At 38.0% G+C, this 20,142-nt stretch overlaps 1 protein-coding gene across 1 annotated transcript in view; it reads right to left on the bottom strand.

Moving 5' to 3' along the window:
• Positions 1 to 20,142, bottom strand: part of GNAQ (guanine nucleotide binding protein (G protein), q polypeptide) — a 324,241-nt gene that overhangs the window by 97,777 nt on the left and 206,322 nt on the right. Inside the window, exon 3 of the mRNA XM_011954639.1 lies at positions 5,771 to 5,925. Within this exon, the coding sequence (XP_011810029.1) occupies positions 5,771 to 5,925 (155 nt within the window). The remainder of the gene's footprint in view (positions 1 to 5,770; positions 5,926 to 20,142) is intronic.

Genomic DNA, 20,142 nt, shown 5'->3' with positions numbered 1-20,142 from the left:
TTGGGAGGCCGAGACGGGCGGATCACAAGGTCAGGAGATCAAGACCATCCTGGCTAACACGGTGAAACCCCGTCTCTACTAAAATACAAAAAACTAGCCGGGCGAGATGGCGGGCGCCTGTAGTCCCAGCTACTCAGGAGGCTGAGGCAGGAGAATGGCGTGAACCCGGGAGACGGAGCTTGCAGTGAGCTGAGATCCGGCCACTGCACTACAGCCTGGGCGACAGAGCGAGACTCCGTCTCAAAAACAAAAAACAAAAAACAAAAAAAACTGTCAATCACCTATCTATCAATCATCCATCCATCCATCCAATCATCCATCCATCCATCCAGCCAGCCATCCATCCATCCAACCATCCATCCATCCTATGTGAGGTTGTATTTCAGTGGTTAAAAGCTTGGGCTCTGGAATAAGCAAATTTGAATTCAGCTCCTACTGCATTCACTTACTGAGTATGTAGCCTTGAACAAATTATTCAGTCTGAATCCTAGTTTCCTCTTCTGTTAGATGGGGATGCTAATAACTATCTACCATTGCAAGTGACTTTGAGGATGAAATAACACATGTCAATGACTAAGCACAGAATCTAACATATAGTAAATATTCAGTAAATAGCAGCTATTATTGTCTTTGATAAGGTTTTTCAGATCCCAGACCTTCAACAACAGCAGGAAACAAAACTTGAATGCCTTCAGTTCTGAACCTTCATAATCTTTAACAGCCAAAGAGAGATGGTGCCTATACCACAGTCATTAAAATAGTAGAAATCACCCATCTATTGTTTCATGAAGTAATCACTTGTGAAAGTCAAACATGAGCACTGCTGTCAGGAACTGAGGGTAGAGGAGAGAGGCACTTTAGAAAATGTGACGACAGAAATAAAAGAGATATGCACACAGTGTTAAGACAGATGACATAGTGACTTACTGTCACTGGTGTTGGTCAAGGCTTTCAGAAAGGGTGACTCTTGAGTCCGGTCTTAAAGGATGAATAGGAGTTCATTAGAGAGAAAAGAAGACAGGCACGCTTGGCCTCTGCTCCCAGTATTTTTTGTAAGTTGCTTGCACTGAATCTCACAACCACCAGAGTTGTGGACAGAACTGCTATTACACGACAACCTTTAAGCAGGTGTGTGTGGCAGGGAGATTCTCCTAATACCAGAAACTTAGATGTTATGTATTCCCTAAATCTACTCTGAAGACCTGCCACTAGAGACAGGTAGCACCAAAAGAAGCTGGTCCTAAGTTCAGAAATATTTCTGTAAGGTGGTGATATTCTGAATAAGAAATTAGGTCCAGAATAACAATGAAGTATGTTTCAATTATAAAGATAGGAACAACATAGAAACCCTATATGAAGAAAAGGAGGCAAGATAACATACTGAAGATGTACTAGGGTAATATACACAAAAAAGTCAGAAAGGAAAAGGGATAACAATTATCTCAAACATAGAGAAAGGAATTATTCTGAGTTATTCGTGAACATGATTTTTAGTACTGGGAAATCAGCAATGTTTAATATATGGGACCTACATCTTTGCCAGTGCTGTCATCTTTGCCAGTTCCTGGAGCATCTGCTATGACTACACTGGAGAAACATGTGGAACACAGCAGCAAATGAGTGACTCTATGACACCCAGGTCGTATTTCTGTTGAGAGGTTTACCTGCCTAAGGAAAATATAAAGTGCCCACTACTAAGACGGTGAAGAATAAAGTAACTAACACTCAGGCCTCCTGGCACGGTGGGATTAAGGCAAGTCAGGCAGGTTGCTTGGGTACTGATGTATAGGTGGTGCCAAAACATCCCCAGAGGAGACCTGAAACGTGGGTTCAGTTAACTCTGGTTTATACAGACAACCCCTTACATAACTGGCAGGAATAAATTGATTCTACTCCCTTTGAAGTAAAGAGAGTATTCTACAGAAAACGAAAGAAACAAACCTCCTTCCCTCAGTTTCAGTTAGCTAAGGTGACCAAACGTCCCTGCCTGTCCTGGGGAGTCTCAGTTTATGCCTGCTGTTTCACTATAATTATTAATACAGCCTCCTCTTTCTCAATGTGTCCTGGTTCAGATGATTAATCAAATAGCTGAAGAGATAAGATCTTCTATGCAGAAGAATGCCAATGTAGACCAACTGATACACCAACTGATAAAAGAGGAAAATAATTATTTTACGAATTCCAATGGAATTATTAAATCTGGCAAGAATTATCAGTTGGAAATAAAACTATCAGATGAAGAGCTGATGATGAACTAGAGATTGCTCAGTGACAAACTAACACAACAAGAGACAAGTAAAATACTTTATAATGGAGAGTGCCACTACCCTGATACTGTGGTAAATCTTAACTTCATCCACCATGGGTAAACAAGGGTACAACATCACTTATAATACATTCTAGTCACAATGTTTAACTTGAATCTAATAAAGACTTTAAATGTAACTTCTAATTTATAGTAAATCCATGAGATACAGGAGCAAACTAAATCATACTATACGAAGCAATCAGGCAAATCTAGGCCAATCTCTTGAATATGCCAGTGAAATGCAAAATGGGTCTCTACTAGATGAAAAGAACCTTAAGGGACATAACAACCAGATGCAATGTGAAGTCCTGAAATCAACCACCTCTAGAGGACATTTTGGCAGAATTTGGGAAATCTGAATATGAACTGGGTATAGAATGATAAAAAGAAGTTAATTAATTTTAGGTATAATAATGTATTATTATTTAGGTAGGAAAATGTCCTTTTTTAAAAAAAAGAGATACATACTGATACATCTAAAGATATAAGTACATGTTGTTAGAATTTGCTTTATTACTTCAGCATAAAGTGTGGTTAAAAAAGATTTAGGTTATGTATGTCTACATATATATATAATTTACTTTTATTTTTTATTTTTATTTTTGGAGATGGAGTCTTCCTCTGTCGCCCAGGTTGGAGTGCAGTGGTGTGACTGATCTCAATCGTGGCTCTTGGCAACCTCCGCCTCCTGGGTTCAACCAGTTCTCCTGTTTCAGCCTTCTGAGTAGCTGGGACTACAGGTGCACCCCACCATGCCTGGCTACTTCTTTTGTATTTTTAGTAGAGACGGGGTTTCACCATATTGGTCAGGCTGGTCTCGAACTCCTGACCTCAGGTGATCCACCCACCTCGGTCTCCCAAAGTGCTGGGATTACAGGTGTGAGCCACCATGCCTGGCCCACATATATATAATTTAGAAAATCAATTTATCCTCATTCCCACTAGGGGAATGTAGAACTATTTAAAGAACAATCATTTGAAGGAGTTTAGATCAGCCTGTGCTAGACGGCCCCATGTTTTGGTCTTGCTTTATCATAAGGAGTGTGCCCGTTTCTATGGTAGACTAAGCCTGCACTGACAGAACTCTAGGACAGCAGCTTTTCCCAGGATCACGGCACAGACAGGTCTGGAGAAACTGTCTAGGAGAGCTCCTGCCCTAAGCAAGCTAGATGTGGCAGCATCCAATTCTCATACTAATTAATGGTTCCATGTCTAGAAATTTACAAATCTAAGCTGAGGGTATGTCATCAGAGATATGATGAAGTCTTGTCTCAACATATCCATAGTCCAATACAGGTGTCCTAGGTGCAAAGAGGACTCTCTCAGAAGGTCCATCCCAGGAGGAGGAGGCAAACCCTAAGGGGGTAGATGTAACCCTAGTAAGCACATAATTACTAGATACTAGGGGCCTCTGACTGCCCAGTAGCAGGACTCTCTGTAGGGAGAACAGTTACAGACGACAGCTAAAGAGTAGACCAGGTAGGGAGGGGAGGAGATACGACTGAAACTAAAAAGATAGAGCTTAGAGGAAAAATGATGCAAGGTGAAGAATTTATCAGTAAATGTAACTTGGGGGGCTCTGACGGCCCAGTAGCGGACTCTCTGTAGGGAGAACAGTTACAGATGACAGGTAAAGAATACAACAGGTAGGGAGGGGAAAAGATAAGACTGAAACTAAAAGTTAAAAGATAGAAGTTAGAAGAAAAATGATGCAAGGTGAAGAATTTATCAGTAAATGTAACTTTATAATGGAGGATGAGTTAGTCTTAAAGGCTAGGGCAAGACATCACAGTAGCAAAGTGAGAAACAGAGAGGAGTTAAAAGAGAGAGCCAGAGAGATTCAGAGCTGAGGGTGGAGGGTAAATTAAGCAGACAGGAGAGACACAATGAATGGGAACAGGGAATGATGGATGAGGCACAGCAGCAACATGGGGAGATAGATGGAATTTGAAATGGCAAAAGAAACAGAAGGACAGAGGGGGCAGGAGTAAAAACGACAGTTGGTCAAAGGTTGAGGCGGCAGAATTTAGAACAGACAAGAGCTGAATGCATCTTTTTCATCTCTGTACTCACTGAAACTTATACAGTGGGAGTCCAGGAGGAAGGAACAAAGGGACAAAGGACAGAGGGAGGGAGAAGAGCCGAACGGAAGGCAGGCAGGCAGGAAAGCAGAAGAGAAAGACCAGAAATGAGAAGAACTATATGAAGGTGTGGAAGGACGATGAAAGGAAGAATGAAGAAAGCACACATTTCAGAGGCTCGCAAGGGGGTTAATGCTAGTTAAAATACTAACTACTCCAAATACAGTGCTCATGAGCATTGTGCCACACTTCAGAACGGCATAATTCAAATTTACCATAAGAATACAAGAAATAGTTTGATCAGGCAACTTTTCTGTGGCTGATGTGAATCATATCTTATATAAATGCCTGGAATTAAGAGTAAAAGCATGACAATTTCACTGAAAAAAACAGTCATATAGCTCTCAGAATCTTCCATGCACTTCTGAGTGATGTCAAGCAGCCTATCAGGGCCTCTTATTTTCCCCATGGGCCCGCTCTCATCCAGTGGATCACTTTATCATATGAACTGGCATAAGGCTGATGATTATTTTCTACCCATTCTTCTGTCTGCCCAGAACCAAAAAACAAGAGGCAGATGCTGTATTAACATAACTAATGTAGACAGAAACCTGGCTAAATACTACCAAAAGAAAACTCGCTATTCAGGTGCCTGGTTATCTACATTGCCGACTACATCGATCACATTAATCCAATGATTGCCAAATCTTTACTTCCTTTCTGTTAGGTGAGATTTATTGCAGAGAAGTAACAGATTTCTAGGATGCAAATCTTTCCCAGGAAATGAGTTTGAATGACAGCTCACAAAATAATTCTGGAATTAGAAATTAGACTCACATGCAATTTTCATGCAAAGGAAAACCTATCCATCAACATAATAGTGGTTCCCAGAAAGCAGTCAAGTTCTGGATCTGAAAACTGGAAACCAGGAAGTCTGATGTTTTAAGAAGCCATAATCAAACATATTTTTTGTTTGCAGTTGCTAATGTGTGTAGGTGTTTTCTAGCACATGAATAAGATTGGATTTTGTATCAAAAATTATTATTACAAGATTTCAAATCACAATGGCATATGTGAGAATTGCTAGTTTGCAATTTGGGGGAGGAGATAGGTTGGTGAAATCAGATTCCTAGAGTCTTCAGTTTGTTTTTCAAACAGAAAACAGTAAAAGAAATATTCTCCCTGACTCATGATCCTAGTCCCTGATAATCTAATTTAGATTTATGAGGTTGGCATAAGTTCAGTATCTGTGCTCCCTAACTTTTGAAGTTTGAATCGTGTATGACATACACAGGACAGAATAAAGAAGTTATGATAATCACAAAACCTCCACATGGAAGTAAAGAGAAAAATCCATAGGGCCTCCTGGAAAGATACTCACTATTTGGTAGAGTCAGATAATTGATATTCTCGTCGTCTATCATAGCATTCCTGGATTCCAGGATCATTCCATAAACTCTTTATTGCATCTACATATGGATTCTCAAAAGCAGACACCTTCTCCACATCAACTTCTCGAACTAATTGTGCATGAGCCTGTTTAAATAAAAAAAAAGAGCAATTTTAATAATCTACTACTTTCCAAATTTTCTTTGCTTTTGCTTTGCATATTACATTACATACAATTCAGATAACATCTTCCTTCATATACTGGTCTTTAAACTGGTTTAAAATAAAGTCATGTTTCATATATTTTGTTTTTCTTAGCGAGAACTCAGTCCCAAATCTTTCCCTCTAGAGTAAACTTTGACGTTACTTAGATTTGATTAGAGGAAACTAGAGGAAGGTCGCATATTCAGCTCTCCCATCAGAACAATGAGAAAGTTATGCTTACACATACCACTATTTTTACATATTATCATAATCCTAAAAGAAAAGGAGGCAGGAGTAATTATTCCTCTATGTTTATAGTTTATTATAATCTAACATATAATATAGCCAGCTTATGGGTGTTGTATGTCTAAGCAGAAACTCAATCAGAATCCTAAACTAATCAGGATTAGCTTCTCTAGTTCACTTTTAGAATAGTGTGTAAAACCATTAGAAGAACAATTAAGAGTAGTAATTTAATCTGGACAACAATGACAATTACCTCTCCACTCTTATGCACCCAAACTTTCAAAATATTTGTTTTTCATCTGTCTTATCTACATTATCAGATTGAGTACCCCCATCAATCTTTTAACAATGTAAAAGAACTTGGTTATATTCATTTAGCAGGAAGAAGATAAAGAGATTAAAAAATTTTTAACTAAGATTGCAATGAAAATATTTTATGGTCAACCCTCAAATTAGCCGGAATACACCACTGCCTAACAATCAAAATTAAACTAGGGTTTATGGAATGCAATATATATACACAAAGTATACATACAGAAATATGAAACTAAACACAAATAACTAATTGTGTTGGACACTGGAGGCAGACGGTTGATAATTACTGAAACAGTACTGATTTTGTGCAGAAATACAAACTTCTAAACAAGGTTAGTGAATGGCTATCATGATGACATCATGGCCAAACTATTCATTTCACAGAATATTAAGCAGACAGAATGTTAATAAACGTAATCCAGTTAGGCCCTGTCTGGTTCCCAATCTTTACCTTCCTTCTCTTCTCTTGTGTGGGAACGGCCCCATGCCAATAGACTAATCTTGACTTAAGGTTTTAGGAAGCTCAACACACTGAGACTGAAGAAATCACCTTTCTTATTTGTTCTGTTCTGTGACAATTGGATCTAGTAACTGAGAAGCCCTAGCGCTTGCTGGTATTCTGATTTTGGAAAATGAATCCCTGTAGCTGCTTTCTGTCCTGAGTCCCTGTGTAGGCAATCTTCCATGTTACCCCACCTACGATCTTACCAGCCTGGAGTCCTGTTCCTGAATCCCACGACAGGTGGGGCCCACCTCCATTATCGTTCCCCTCTGAGACTCTCCCTTTGAAAACAGAGCATCGCTGGCCCCTCAATGAATCCCCACTGCTGTGCTCAACTTGTCTTTCTCTTTAATCATGGTTCAAGTTCCAAGTTCCAAGACAGGCTCAACACCGCATAATCAGGGCCTAGCAAGGTGCCTGGCAAGTGGTAGATGTTCCACAAATATTTGTTGGTTGGTTGGAAGGAAAGAAGGAAAGAAGGAAGGAAGGGAAAGAGGGAAAGGGAGAGAGGAAGGGAGGGAGGAAGGGAGGAAGGGAGGGAGGGAAGAACTGAACTATGCTAGAAATTAGGAATTCTAACTTCTAATTCTGGCTTTACCCATAACACTGGTCATAACCTTTAGGAGAAACTACTTTTCCTCTTTATAACTTAATTTTCTGTGTTCATAAGAAAAGGCAATTGAACCAAATCACCAAAGAGCTCATCTAGCCATAAGCTGTATGATTGTAAATATATAATGAATACATCTACAATGCATAGAGCACCAAAATGTTAAGACACTATCCCTCTGGGAGCACCCAGTACCACTGAGCAAAACATGAACTTACTATATCACACAATAACTGTATCACACAATACAGGACAGAATGCAGTTACATATGCACATGAGCGATGCTGCAGGGGGGTGGTGTAAGTGCAACTGTGTATGGACTGAGGAGGTCAAACGAGGTGTCAGAGAGAAGACAGGATTTAGCTGACGGGTGAAGATGAAGATGAATGACTCCTCCAAGGAAAAGCAGCATGGACAAAATAAACATGGCACTTTTTAAAAACTGTGACCGCTGTTAACAGTTAAAAGAGGCTACCTTCTTTTGACTGAAAAAAAAAAATTGTCTTGTGAGAAAGTTTCATATTGACTCTGAATTCAAATTAACCTCTACACTATAAACTTTTGTCTCTGCTATAAACCCATTACTCAGAAGTCAACCTCCATCAAAACTAAGAGAGAATATCGCCCTCAAAAACAGAGCAATCACCATGTTGCCTTCACCCAGGTTGGAATTTCTAAGTCACTTTTACTGCCTCCTAAGCTTTGTTATTTCATTCCATCCTTGCTGTTTTGGAAAATGACATTCAAATATAATCAACCATAATTTGCATTTATGTAAGAGCTTTCGTCTCAGATTCTCTAAGTTATTTAAAAGTATGACAGCATTTTACAAAATACATACAGATTTTTTTAATTGTGCATATAAACGTTCCCAATAGAAAGGCAATACTCTCAATTTCTTGTTTAAAAAAAAAAAAAATTCTGTATGTGGAAACAGTATTTTTTAGTACATTAGAGTAGGAAGATAAATTAGACCCTTTTTTCTATTTGTCCAAATGTCAAATGTGAAAGAGTAGTAAAAATTATAAGTAGTTATGCTAAATTAAACAATTATTAATGAAAAAGACAATGATGAAAAGGAAAAAACTCAACTCAAATATTACAAATAACAAGTCAATTACAATAGACTATCCTGTTTATTTTGAACATTGTGCACAGAAAAGCAAGGGAGGGCCAGCTGTGCTGGCTCATGCCTGTAATCCTAGCACTTTGGAAGGCTGAGGCAGAAGGATCACTTGAGGCCAGGAGTTCAAGACCAGCCTGGGCAACACGGCAAGACCCCATCTCTATTAAAAATACAAAAATTAGCCGAGCGTGGTGGTATGTGCCTGTAGTCCCAGCTACTTGGGAGGCTAAGGCAGCAGGATCACTTGAGCCCAGGAGTTCAAGGTTACAGTGAGCTATGATCACGCCACTGCATTCCAGCCTAGGTAACAGAGAGAAATACCATCTCTACAAAAAAAAAAAAAAAAAAAACCTAGTATGATTTAATGAATCACATAAACAAAATGTAAAATATAATTCTATTTCATTTTAAGTTACAATTAAAATATACTGGGTGGAAATATTTAACGATGAATGCTAGCTTTCAGAATTCTTAGCAAGCTGGTGGCAAGGCTTAGAGGGAACATTGTGAGAACTAAGTAGCTACTCTCAGGAACTCTGGCAGAATTCCAGGGAAAGACCACATGGAAACCGCAAGATATGCCAATGTGGTAATGTCTTGTTTTCAGAATTCAGTCGTCATAAAATTCAAGTAAATCTTAGATATGTTGATGTTTCCATGTTTGCTTCTGCAAAGGGAAGGAGGAACTGAGGTCCTACCACAGTGGGTCTTACCCTGCCCACAGCGGGCCAAGCCTTTAGGTGAAATGAAAAAGATCTCATAGTCACTTTGGAAGAATTTTCAAAATCTCATTAACAGCTTGAAGGCGGCTTTAGACTGGAATGTCACACCTACCCAGAAGTAGAAAGCCAAATGGTAACTTCCACATTTGCGGAAGCTCTTAGACACAAATATCCAGCTTATTAGGCCCGCTCTGTCTGAAGGGATGCCCAACACACACAGAGGACCTCAACATCAGAAAAAGTACAAGCCAGCATCAGAGTTCATCTCAATTCTGAACTGCAGCACACATCTTCCTACTTTTTTTCTAAGTGCTTATTTCCTTTTGGCATTTGACTCTAAAGAAAAAAATCACAAACTCCTAAATGAACTGTGAAAAAAAAAACAACCCTCAGCCTTTTTGGTTTTGTTTTCTTCTGCTCAAAGGAAGTACAGAGTGAAATGATGGATGCTGAGACAAGACTGACTGTGTTGTAAATCCACTTCCACCAGTACTAGCTGACTGTGATCTTGTACAAGTTATTTAACATCCTCAACCTCTGCTTCCTAATTACCTCCCTCTCATAACTCATTAAATGAATGTAATAATAGCACTTATTTTAAAGGGTTAAATTACAGAACACATATAAAATACTTGAAGGAAGAGCCAGACACCTGAGGCTACTAGTCATTTAAAATGCAAAAAAAAAAAAAAAGGAAAAATAGTACAAAATAGTACAAAAAATAGAAACCATGGTACAAATACCTACTAGATTCTTGTGACACTGGGAAAGTCATTCAAGCCTAAATTTGCTCAAATGTGAAATTACACTCTGGAGGGCCTTATTGGATAATAATAGATCTCTGAGTTTTCAAATTTGCAAATACTGCTTAGCATAAAATCTCCTGCAGAAAACTTGGGCATGAACTGTATTTATCAGACTGTTTCACATTTTCTGACTTCATTAGAACCTGAACAGCTGACCTTCTTTCAGGCACATCATATGCAGAGTGACAGTTGTTGCTGTATCTTTTTCTGAGCATTACTGCATAAATGACAAAGAACAGCAAAGTCATACTGAACTGCTGCTGGCTGGGTTCTCATTGTGAGTGACTCACTCCCATAAAACAGCCTCTCCACATTTATGATTCAACATGTGGCTCAGCAAAATTAGAAATTACTACATGACACAGCCTTTTGAAGCCCCTCATGAAAATGAAAGATCTTCTGTGTGGAGTCTTTAAGTGGTAAGGATCCACTGTTTCTTCTTTGCTAAACTTCCACATCCTTCTTAAACTTGGCATTAGATGGAGACTACTGAATCTCAAATTAGTAATTCTGGGAACCACAGTAGCAAAGACGAAGAAACTTGAACAACAGCCTGACACCAAATCAGGTTTCAATAATAACTCTGTCATGTACCAGCCCTGTGTCTTTAGACAAGTCACTCAACCTTCCTGAACCTCAGTTTCCTCATCTATAAGATGGAACAATTTGTTGTAGGGCTGTTAGGAAAAGTAAAAGAGATGTTTCTAAAATGCCTAGTACAAATATTATAATTACTATGAAATATTGTGGTATCTCAAAAGTACCATTAATAATAAACTATTTCAACAAATATTTATCACTCACGTGTTAGGCAATATACAAGACACCAATAGAGAATGTATGTTAAATACAATGTTCTAGATTACAATGTTAAAGAAAGTTTATTAAACTGCCACATATCCTTTCTTTAAGACTTCACAAATTGATTTATTAACTCATTATTAAGTTTGTTCTTCTATCATTAGATTTTTATTTTTAATCTTCATTATGGTCACCAAGGCAATCAAAGACTATCGTCTTTCCCAAAAAATATTTGCTGGAACTGTAATTCTCCTTTTGGTTTCGCTGGCCTATAGACTTTATTTGCGCATTCTAACATAGAATGGGGATTCCTTCTTGGGTAGAGGAAATACTCCTCCTTTACTGTTTAAAATTTCTTTTCAGAGAACTCAATCTCTTTCTTGGCCCTACCACTACCATTTTCCGTGTAAATATTCTTCTATTTGGTTCTTTAACATTTTCCTTTTCATGTTTGTCTGTAACGTCATAATTATCAGTATCAATGACATTGTAGGTCAGATGCTTGATGCAGCAAGACAAAACCTACATCAAACACTTCCAGAGTATGTTGACTGATATAATTACATGATCCCATTACAAAGAATATTGCCTTCAGGTCTATAAAATCTTGGGGTACAATGTAAAATTTTGCACTCTCTGAAGTTCTACTATTATCTTCATAATTATGATGCTGTAGTATCCTAGTATGGGTGTTGTGTGTGTGTGTGCGCGCGCGCATTATTAATATCACCAAAAAAACTAGTTTATCTTCACAGAGTTTATACAAAGTCACAGTTGATTTTAAAAAATTGAGGAGAGATTAAAGATATGCATATTCATTAAAATTCAAAACAATTAGGGTATGGTCTGTATGGCTACTTTCAAAGAGTATTTGAGGAACATTATGTTAATGGAAAATTAATTGGAATGTTAATAGTTATTTATTTGACAAATGGGTTCTGAAGCCAAAGTAAGAGAATGGGGAGAATAATGGTTATAAACAGTCAAACAGATGTCTGTGCTGCAGAACACAGGAGTTACAATAAGGCAATGGCCCTTACCTAGAAAGGCGCTATAAATCCATGAGCCTAGCATTGGGGATATTATTGGATTTTCCAAACTTGTTTGACCATGGAAGCTTTTTTTGCCTCCAGATCTGTTGATGAGACTGGTGGTGTATTAAATCATGTTTTGAAAACACTGACTAGAGACTGAGACTCCTAACAACCAACTATAGGTTGATTTTACACAAATGAAACAACTGATTGACTGATTTCTCCCCATTTTGGCATAACAGGTAAATGCCTGCTTTATAGATTCATATCATCTTCATTTCTGAGATCACATAATGTTATGTGGTTCATTTCCTGATATTACATCTCAGAAAAAGCCTAATCATTTTAGTCTTTTGTAATGTCTGTGCTCCTGCAATCTTATTAACCAGAGGAGTATGTTGCTGCTGGTTTGGAATTTTATTTTATTTGACAACAGGAAAAACAGATAATGAAGATTTCCCTGTTCAGTTGGTAGAATTCAGACAGGTGAAACAATAAAAAGAACAAGCTCTTCGATTAAAAAAAGGCCCAAATGCTCCCAAGAATTTCAGAGTCTTACACAGGAAATATCCTTCTGGAACATCCCATGTGAAATCTGACCACTGAAGCTTCAGACATTCAAGAAACTGTGTTAGGAAAAACTGAAAGTGAAAGGCTCACTTTCCCAGAATCTTGGGGAAGGAATGGAGCTTTTAAAATACCTTGCTTAAATGCCCCTTTAACGAGCAAGAAACTGTTCTATTAACAAAAACAGAGAAAGAAACAAAAGCAATACCTCTTTATCCTATGAAAAAGAGTAATGAAGCAGTCAGAATTTTTTTTTTTTTTTTGAGACAGTCTCGCTCTGTCACCCAGGCTGGAGTGCAGTGGCATTATCTCGGCTCACTGCAAGCTCTGCCTCCTGAGTTCATGCCATTCTCCTGCCTCAGCTTCCTGAGTAGCTGGGACTACAGGTGCCCACCACAATGCCAGGCTAATTTTTTTATTTTTAGTAGAGATAGGGTTTCACCATGTTAGCCAGGATGGTCTCGATCTCCTGACCTCGTGATCCATCTGCCTCGGCCTTGCAAAGTGCTGGCATTACAGGCACCACACCTGGCCTAGAATTTAAGTAGGAAGAAGGGAAGGAAAATAACTCACATCCTACAAGGCATGGTTTTTTGGTAACAAATTATATAATTTGTCACTTTAAATAAAGACCCAAAGTTTGAAAATATTATAGATAAGAAGTGTAAAAAGTTACCTGGACCAGTGTTGAGAAACTGTTAACTTTCCATTGAGAGTATAATAAAATAGTTCTAGTCTACTACACACTTTTGAGTATAAAAAAGCTACCAAAATAGTTAATGTTTGTATCAGCCTGTTCTATAAAGAACTGCTATTAAGAACTACCTGAGACTGGATAATTTATGAAGAAAAGAGGTTAACTGACTCACAGTTCTGCAGGCTGTATAGGAAGCATGAATGGGAGGCCTCAGGAAACTTACAATCATGGTGGAGGGTGAGGGGGAAGCAAGCACGTCTTACCATGGTGGAGCAGGAGAGAGAGAGAGAAGTGGGAGGTGCCACACACTTTTAAACGATCAGATCTCGTGAGAACTCACTCACTATACTATCATGAGAACAGCAAAGGGGAAATCTGTCCCCACAATCCAATCACCTCCCACGAGGCCCTTCCCCCGACAAGTGGGGATTACAATTTAAGATGAGATTTGGGTGGGGACACAGAGCCAAACCGTAACAATGTTGTATGTCTTTAAAGTATTTATTGACTGGCAAATCTGTGTTATTACATTGGTATTATTCAAGGAAGTGTGTGCATTAAAAATTTTTTTTCAAATATAAAATTCTTCCTAAAATATAAACTTTTGATATATCAATGTAGACTTTAAAGTAAAAAATGAGCAGAAATATTTTTCTTGTACTTTATGTACTTCATGTACTGTAGTCATGTTCTTAGCCATATCTCTTTCTAATATCATGTCCCTAACATCCTTCAGATAACTATATTTTTTCAATATTGACATATATTTAACTATTTCATAGAATTATGTGTAACATTCTTAAAAATTGCTTTAACCATTTTAGGTCACTGTTAACATTTTCAATCATGCTCTTGTTGGTAGACCTTAATAGTTTAAATTCAGAAATGGTCTCTCTTGTTGGCTAAGATACTTGGTAAGCTTTGAACAAGGTCTGTTGAATGGTAAGTAATCTCACTCTATTATGTTTTTCAAATGGAAAGACATAAATATTTCCATTCTAATATTTTCATAGAACTATCTTTTGGTATTAGTTCAGAATACTATTATTTCACAAATACATTTAGGAGATGAAACTCATAAATAGATTATTGCAGCTTGTTTGGATACAACTGTGACTGACGTGAGCCATAACTATTCTAAGAATATTTCTGGTCCATTGGTTTATTAATTTAATACATACAGTATTTTACCATGACACTATGCTCCATGAAAAACTACACTCATATCATTACCACAAAATACATTACTTTGAACACTGACTTTTAAAATTTTTTAAAGAAGCAAAAAGCATTTACTATAGCAATCAAAACCATGTTGGATATTTCACTTTATCAGCATGAACTTCTAAAAGCTTCATCTTGATTTCAAGAATTAATGAAGAAAAAAACCAAACCATCAATTACCTGCAAAGTTTTTCTTCTGCTAAGAGAATTAACAGATTAATTGCTATTGCTTCATTTTTTTGTACACGCATAAGAAAACCTGGAAAACAATGAGCTAAATTAACTTGGAAAGAAAGTCATTTGATCTAAAAGAAAAGTCATGCTTCTCAAAGTGATATAAAAATGCATTCTCTGCTGCTGCACAAGCTAAAACGTCATCTTTGGGCACAGTGTTCTGAAAATAACAGCAAACTCTTGAAGTAGATGTTGATACTCTTTCCGAAGATTTGTGTCTTTTGTATTTTGTGTGGTTGATTATATTCATGGCTACAATGGTGGATGTTAAGTATTGATAAATAATTTTATATGAATTACACATTATCGACTTTCTTGAGAAACAAAAATACAGTACTTAATTTTTTCTTAAACACACATTTTCAAGTTTTGAAAAAAAATAATGGCCAAAAAGATCTGTTCCAAAATAAAAGCATTATGAAACAATAAAACAGATTTACATCAAACAGTAAATGATAAAGCAAAATCTTTCACACCTCCACAGTAAGACTGCTTCAGCCTTCATTTTCCACACACATTTCACATATAACTAGCAACTGCCCACTGACCCTACTCACAGAAGTGTGGTGTCTTCATGGACCTGGCAGCCTACACACCAGACCATGGCATGACTGACTAATACAAGTACTGGAAGAGTTTGGCTGTCCCTAGTCACTTTTGTCCCAGCTTACTCCATATTAGCAGGAATGCCCACATACTGTCTTTGAAAGAGAGATGCAGTTACAATGCATCTGGGAAGGGATATCAGATTCAACCAAGTGTAAAGTGAGAAATCTGTTTAATTGCAAAGGCAGAATCTAGAAATACAAAGTGGATGTCTGTTAAATACATCCTGGATTATTTTAATGCAGCTATTAATAAGAATGCTTCATTAAAAAATAAAAAAACTGGAATAAATGCTAAACAGGTGGGAGGCAGGGACAACAGGTGTAAACACAAGTATCTCAGGCAAACTAGGACTTATGATCAACCTATGCATGGGGAAGACTTGAGCAAGATATAAGAGGCCTAAATGTGAGATAACGGTCTGCACATCTACCTGATACAGCAAAATTTTGTAAAGGGGTCAGTATCTAAAATTGAAAGCTTTAGCATTAAAAACAACAAAAACAAAAAACACACCCAAAAAACAGATGTCCTAATTCTCTTGACAGATTAGAAGTCCCAGCAACACTGCACCATATTCCAAGAGGGCAAGAGGCTGTAGCTAAGAAGACTGCCAATAGCTTCCCACTATTGTCAAGAATAATGAGAGAGTACATAAATTTTTATGAAGGTGAAAAATATTCTACGTTCTATAATGCAAAAACAAACAATGCTGTGTCAAATAATAGAACCTGGCCAGCTTCTCATTACCTGCTTGACCCTGAAATAATGAGTTTGCACCCTACCCCCATGCCCAACTCCCCATAAGTCTGGTGTCGTCGTGTCATGAGATGAGGAAGCTTATGAACTCTCAATAGAACTGAGAATTATGCTGAATCTGACTCCTACCAGTGGGCATTTTCTCAGCTTCCTGGTTAGAATCAATTAAAAAATGTGCACCTGGGATCTTCTGATGTTCTTTCCCCACCAGCCCTTTAATTTATGCCCTAGATGCTTGTGCTATGAGTTCCAACACACACAAATCTGAACAAGGGAACTAAGACATGCCTTAAGTGCCAAATGGTACCATATGGTTTGGGTTGTCAAGGGTGGTCATACGCACATGGATAAGGGTCTACGGCTTTGGAGTCAAACACATGGAATCAAACCATGTTCCCATTTCCTTGCTTTGGGATCTCTCCAAGCCTCAATTTCCTTATCCCTCCAATGAGGTAATGATAACTATGTCACAGCACTGTTGTAAAGATTAAATGTAATAATATATACAAAACAGTATAGTAATAGGCACACATTAATGGGTCAGTAAACAGAAACAATCCTTGGTTTGTACGTCAGATATGACTCAGGAGGAATGACAATGAAATGTCCTCACACAACCCTTTTTTTGTATTCAGTAAAACAACCCTTTTGAGTGCAAGATCTTTTGGGCATCTGTTACAAAAATAATCATTTCTATGGTTTTCACCAACATGCTGCAGCACTATTAGTTTAAGAAAATGCCATTTTAAATTCTCAAGATACAGGTTACATATAATAATTACAGTGACTATTTTACAGTCATAACTGTTTTGCAACTGGAAGCACGTTGACTTAAAGTGACATAGAAACGAGTTTTTTTTCTCTACAGAAAAGGCCGAATTTCATTATATTGCATTCAACTCAACATTGAGTTTTTAAAACAGGCAAAGACCACAACCTGAATAAAACCTTGTTTAAGATATGGAAATATATGTGCATGAAGACTTTACCAGATAGTATATCCACGCATGCTCTTCCCGCTGAATTCTGATGAGCTTCCCATGAAAAGCTAAAGTGATTGGAGATGCAGCAGTGATCATGAAATCAAACCAAATCCATGTTTAAATAACTCAAAAAAAAAAAAAACCCAAAAACTTAGCAACTTGCATTGTTTTTTCAAGAAGATAAAAATGCATATTGCCTCTTTTATGTGTTCTTAGCTATATATCTATTTTTGAAACGTTTTCATGTAATTTCTAAATTTAGCCCCTACTTCCTTTTTACTGTGTCGTCTGAGCTACAGCCAGTGTCTGATAAGATTCTGATCTTCACTCGGAGGAACCTATACAGAAACTGCCTCTCAGAGGAAAGATAACCTCTCACTAACCTCTTCTGTGTTTGCAAACAAGGAGTGTATATGGATAGTATATAATGACTGCTTCATTCTTCTCTCTCATTTCTAGGAACACCACTTACGTACATTTTAAATATTTTAAAATTCCCTTCACTTGTTGGTAGAAATATCAATCTTTCCAGAGCATCAACATTTTTTATTAAACCAATCTCTTGTTAAAAAATATATGAGTTAGAGGAAGAAATTCATCTCTTTTAACCTAAGGCAGAAGATTCAGGAGAAAGAAAACAAACCCCGTGTCTACTAAAAATACAAAAAATTAGCCGGCGTGGTGGCAGGCATCTGTAGTCCCAGCTACTCAGGAGGCTAAGGCAGGAGAATGGCATGAACCTGGGAGACGGAGCTTGCAGTGAGCCGAGATGGCGCTACTGCACTCCAGCCTGGGTGACAGAGTGAGGCTCCATCTCCCCCACCCCCCAAAAAACAAAAAGAAAAGAAAAGAAGGGGCAGTGAAAACAGAGCTGGTATGGTGGTATGAGGTGATAAACCACTGCATATATACACAGAAATTTCTGAATCCTTTACCTGGGTTAATTATCATTTCATGAAAACATTATTCTATTTTCTATTCATTAATAACAGATTTAAGATAGATGAATTATATAGCAATTAAATTTTTTTTGTAAAAAAGGACAATTTCAAGCAATATATTCAAACTTTTAAGCAGAAACAATCTGAGTAGGTTGCCAGTAAACATTGCACAGGAAGTGCTAACCTATAGATCTGGTGAAGAATGGATGTGTAGTAGGGCCTCAGACTTTCCAGAATCCTATCCACCCTCCTGTAATTAAGCCTTTCCTGATTATTTTTTTCTTTTGGGCCATTCACAATCTTCACAGCACAATTGTCAGGCACCAAGCTACATCGTGCCTGTCATTGCTATTCAACTGACCATGTTTTGTACATAAAGGATTTCCAACAATGCAGTAAATTCGGTCAGAGACTGTCTAATATTTCTTGCAGTCTAACACAATTTTCATGTTAGATCAATAAATATTTCTACATTGAAGCTGTGCTGTCTTGCCCTCTTATATATTTGTCCAGAAATGTGATCTAACAAGACTGAGGAAAAGATGATACAATGACCAGTACAGGACAGACAAAGCAGTTGGAAGGCCTGGTGGAGCCTCTGTTATGGTCTAGGACCAGTCTCTTAACCTTTATATGTTAAGGGTTGACTTCTATAACTGGAATATTGGATTATATAATGGCTGAGATGCCTTGTGCTTATGATTACACATTCAAACATGGCTAAAGTGAAATTAAAATATTTAACCAGTGGTATGGTGTTGGTACTGGTCAAATAGAACAGGGCAAGGCCCCGGACTTTCCTTGTCATGCCTCACATCAGCCTTTTAGGTGCTGGATCACAAAAAGGCCAGGATGTCCTGGGGTGGGACCAGAGCTGCTGGGGCCATTCATGGAACTTGGGAAAGCAGCTATATTATTATACTTTTTAAAACATTTTAACACAGGTATGGTGTTATCAATAGTAGGGGCTGAATACTAACCCAACATATAAGTAATACCTTAGAGTCATAAGTGTTACTTTATTTGAAAGTTTTTATTCTTATGTGAAAGGTACGAATGCTTAAAGATCTGAAAATAAAAATAAATTCCCATCAATGCTATCAATAATCTTTTTGACTGTTCTTCTTCACATCCTTATAATTCAACATTTTTTTGAGGCAGCCAAGTAGTAATTCCTGGCTTCTCCATAGCAGTGTTAAACTCATCTCGCAATAAGGAGCCCAAAACCATACTATGTTCCCTGCTTTCTTCAATAAATAAAGTGGAAAAGCCAAGGACACATCTGACTGCTATCCTGCTTTTACAGATGAGAAAAACGTTATTTAGTGTTCACAATAAAATTCCCTGTGGCATGAAGCAGCAATGACTGCAGCTTGAGGCTCCTCTCGACACAGCTGCAGCTTCGTGGCCCACCCGCAGCCTTGAGAGTTCGAGAGAATGAATCAGAGAACAGAGGGGAGGGCTGGCGTAGCTCTCGGACTCAAAGCGGTCCACCCATGAGCAGTTTCTGCATCGCCTTAGAACTTGTAAGAAATGCAGACCTCTAGGCCTCTCCACAGATCCACTGTATAGGGATCTCCAGGTTAACAATATTCCCAGGTGATCTGCGTACAGATTAAGGTTTGGAAAGTGCTGATCAGTGCTTCTCAAACTGGGTTGAACATCAGCAAAACCTGGGGAGCTTAAAAAAAAGACTCTGATGTCTAGATCCCACCATCGAACATTATGATTTAATTGGTCTGAGACGTGACCAACTTTTTTTTCTTTTTTTGAGACAGGGTCTTACCCTTTTGCCCAGGCTGAAGTGAGTACACAGCATGATCATAGCTCACTACAGCCTTGATCTCCAGGGTTCAGGTGATCTTCCCATCTCAGCCTTCCGAGTAGCTGGGACTACAAGCATACGCCACCATGGCTAATTTCTGAATTTTTTTGTCGAGACAAGATCTAGATTTCCAGGCTGGTCTTGAATTCTCAGGCTCAAGT

Source organism: Colobus angolensis, unplaced genomic scaffold, assembly GCF_000951035.1.
Source record: "Colobus angolensis palliatus isolate OR3802 unplaced genomic scaffold, Cang.pa_1.0 Scaffold388, whole genome shotgun sequence".
Lineage (NCBI taxonomy): Eukaryota > Metazoa > Chordata > Mammalia > Primates > Cercopithecidae > Colobus > Colobus angolensis.
The sequence above is the reverse complement of the archived record's forward strand: the minus strand, read 5'-3'. Positions and strand labels throughout refer to the sequence as shown.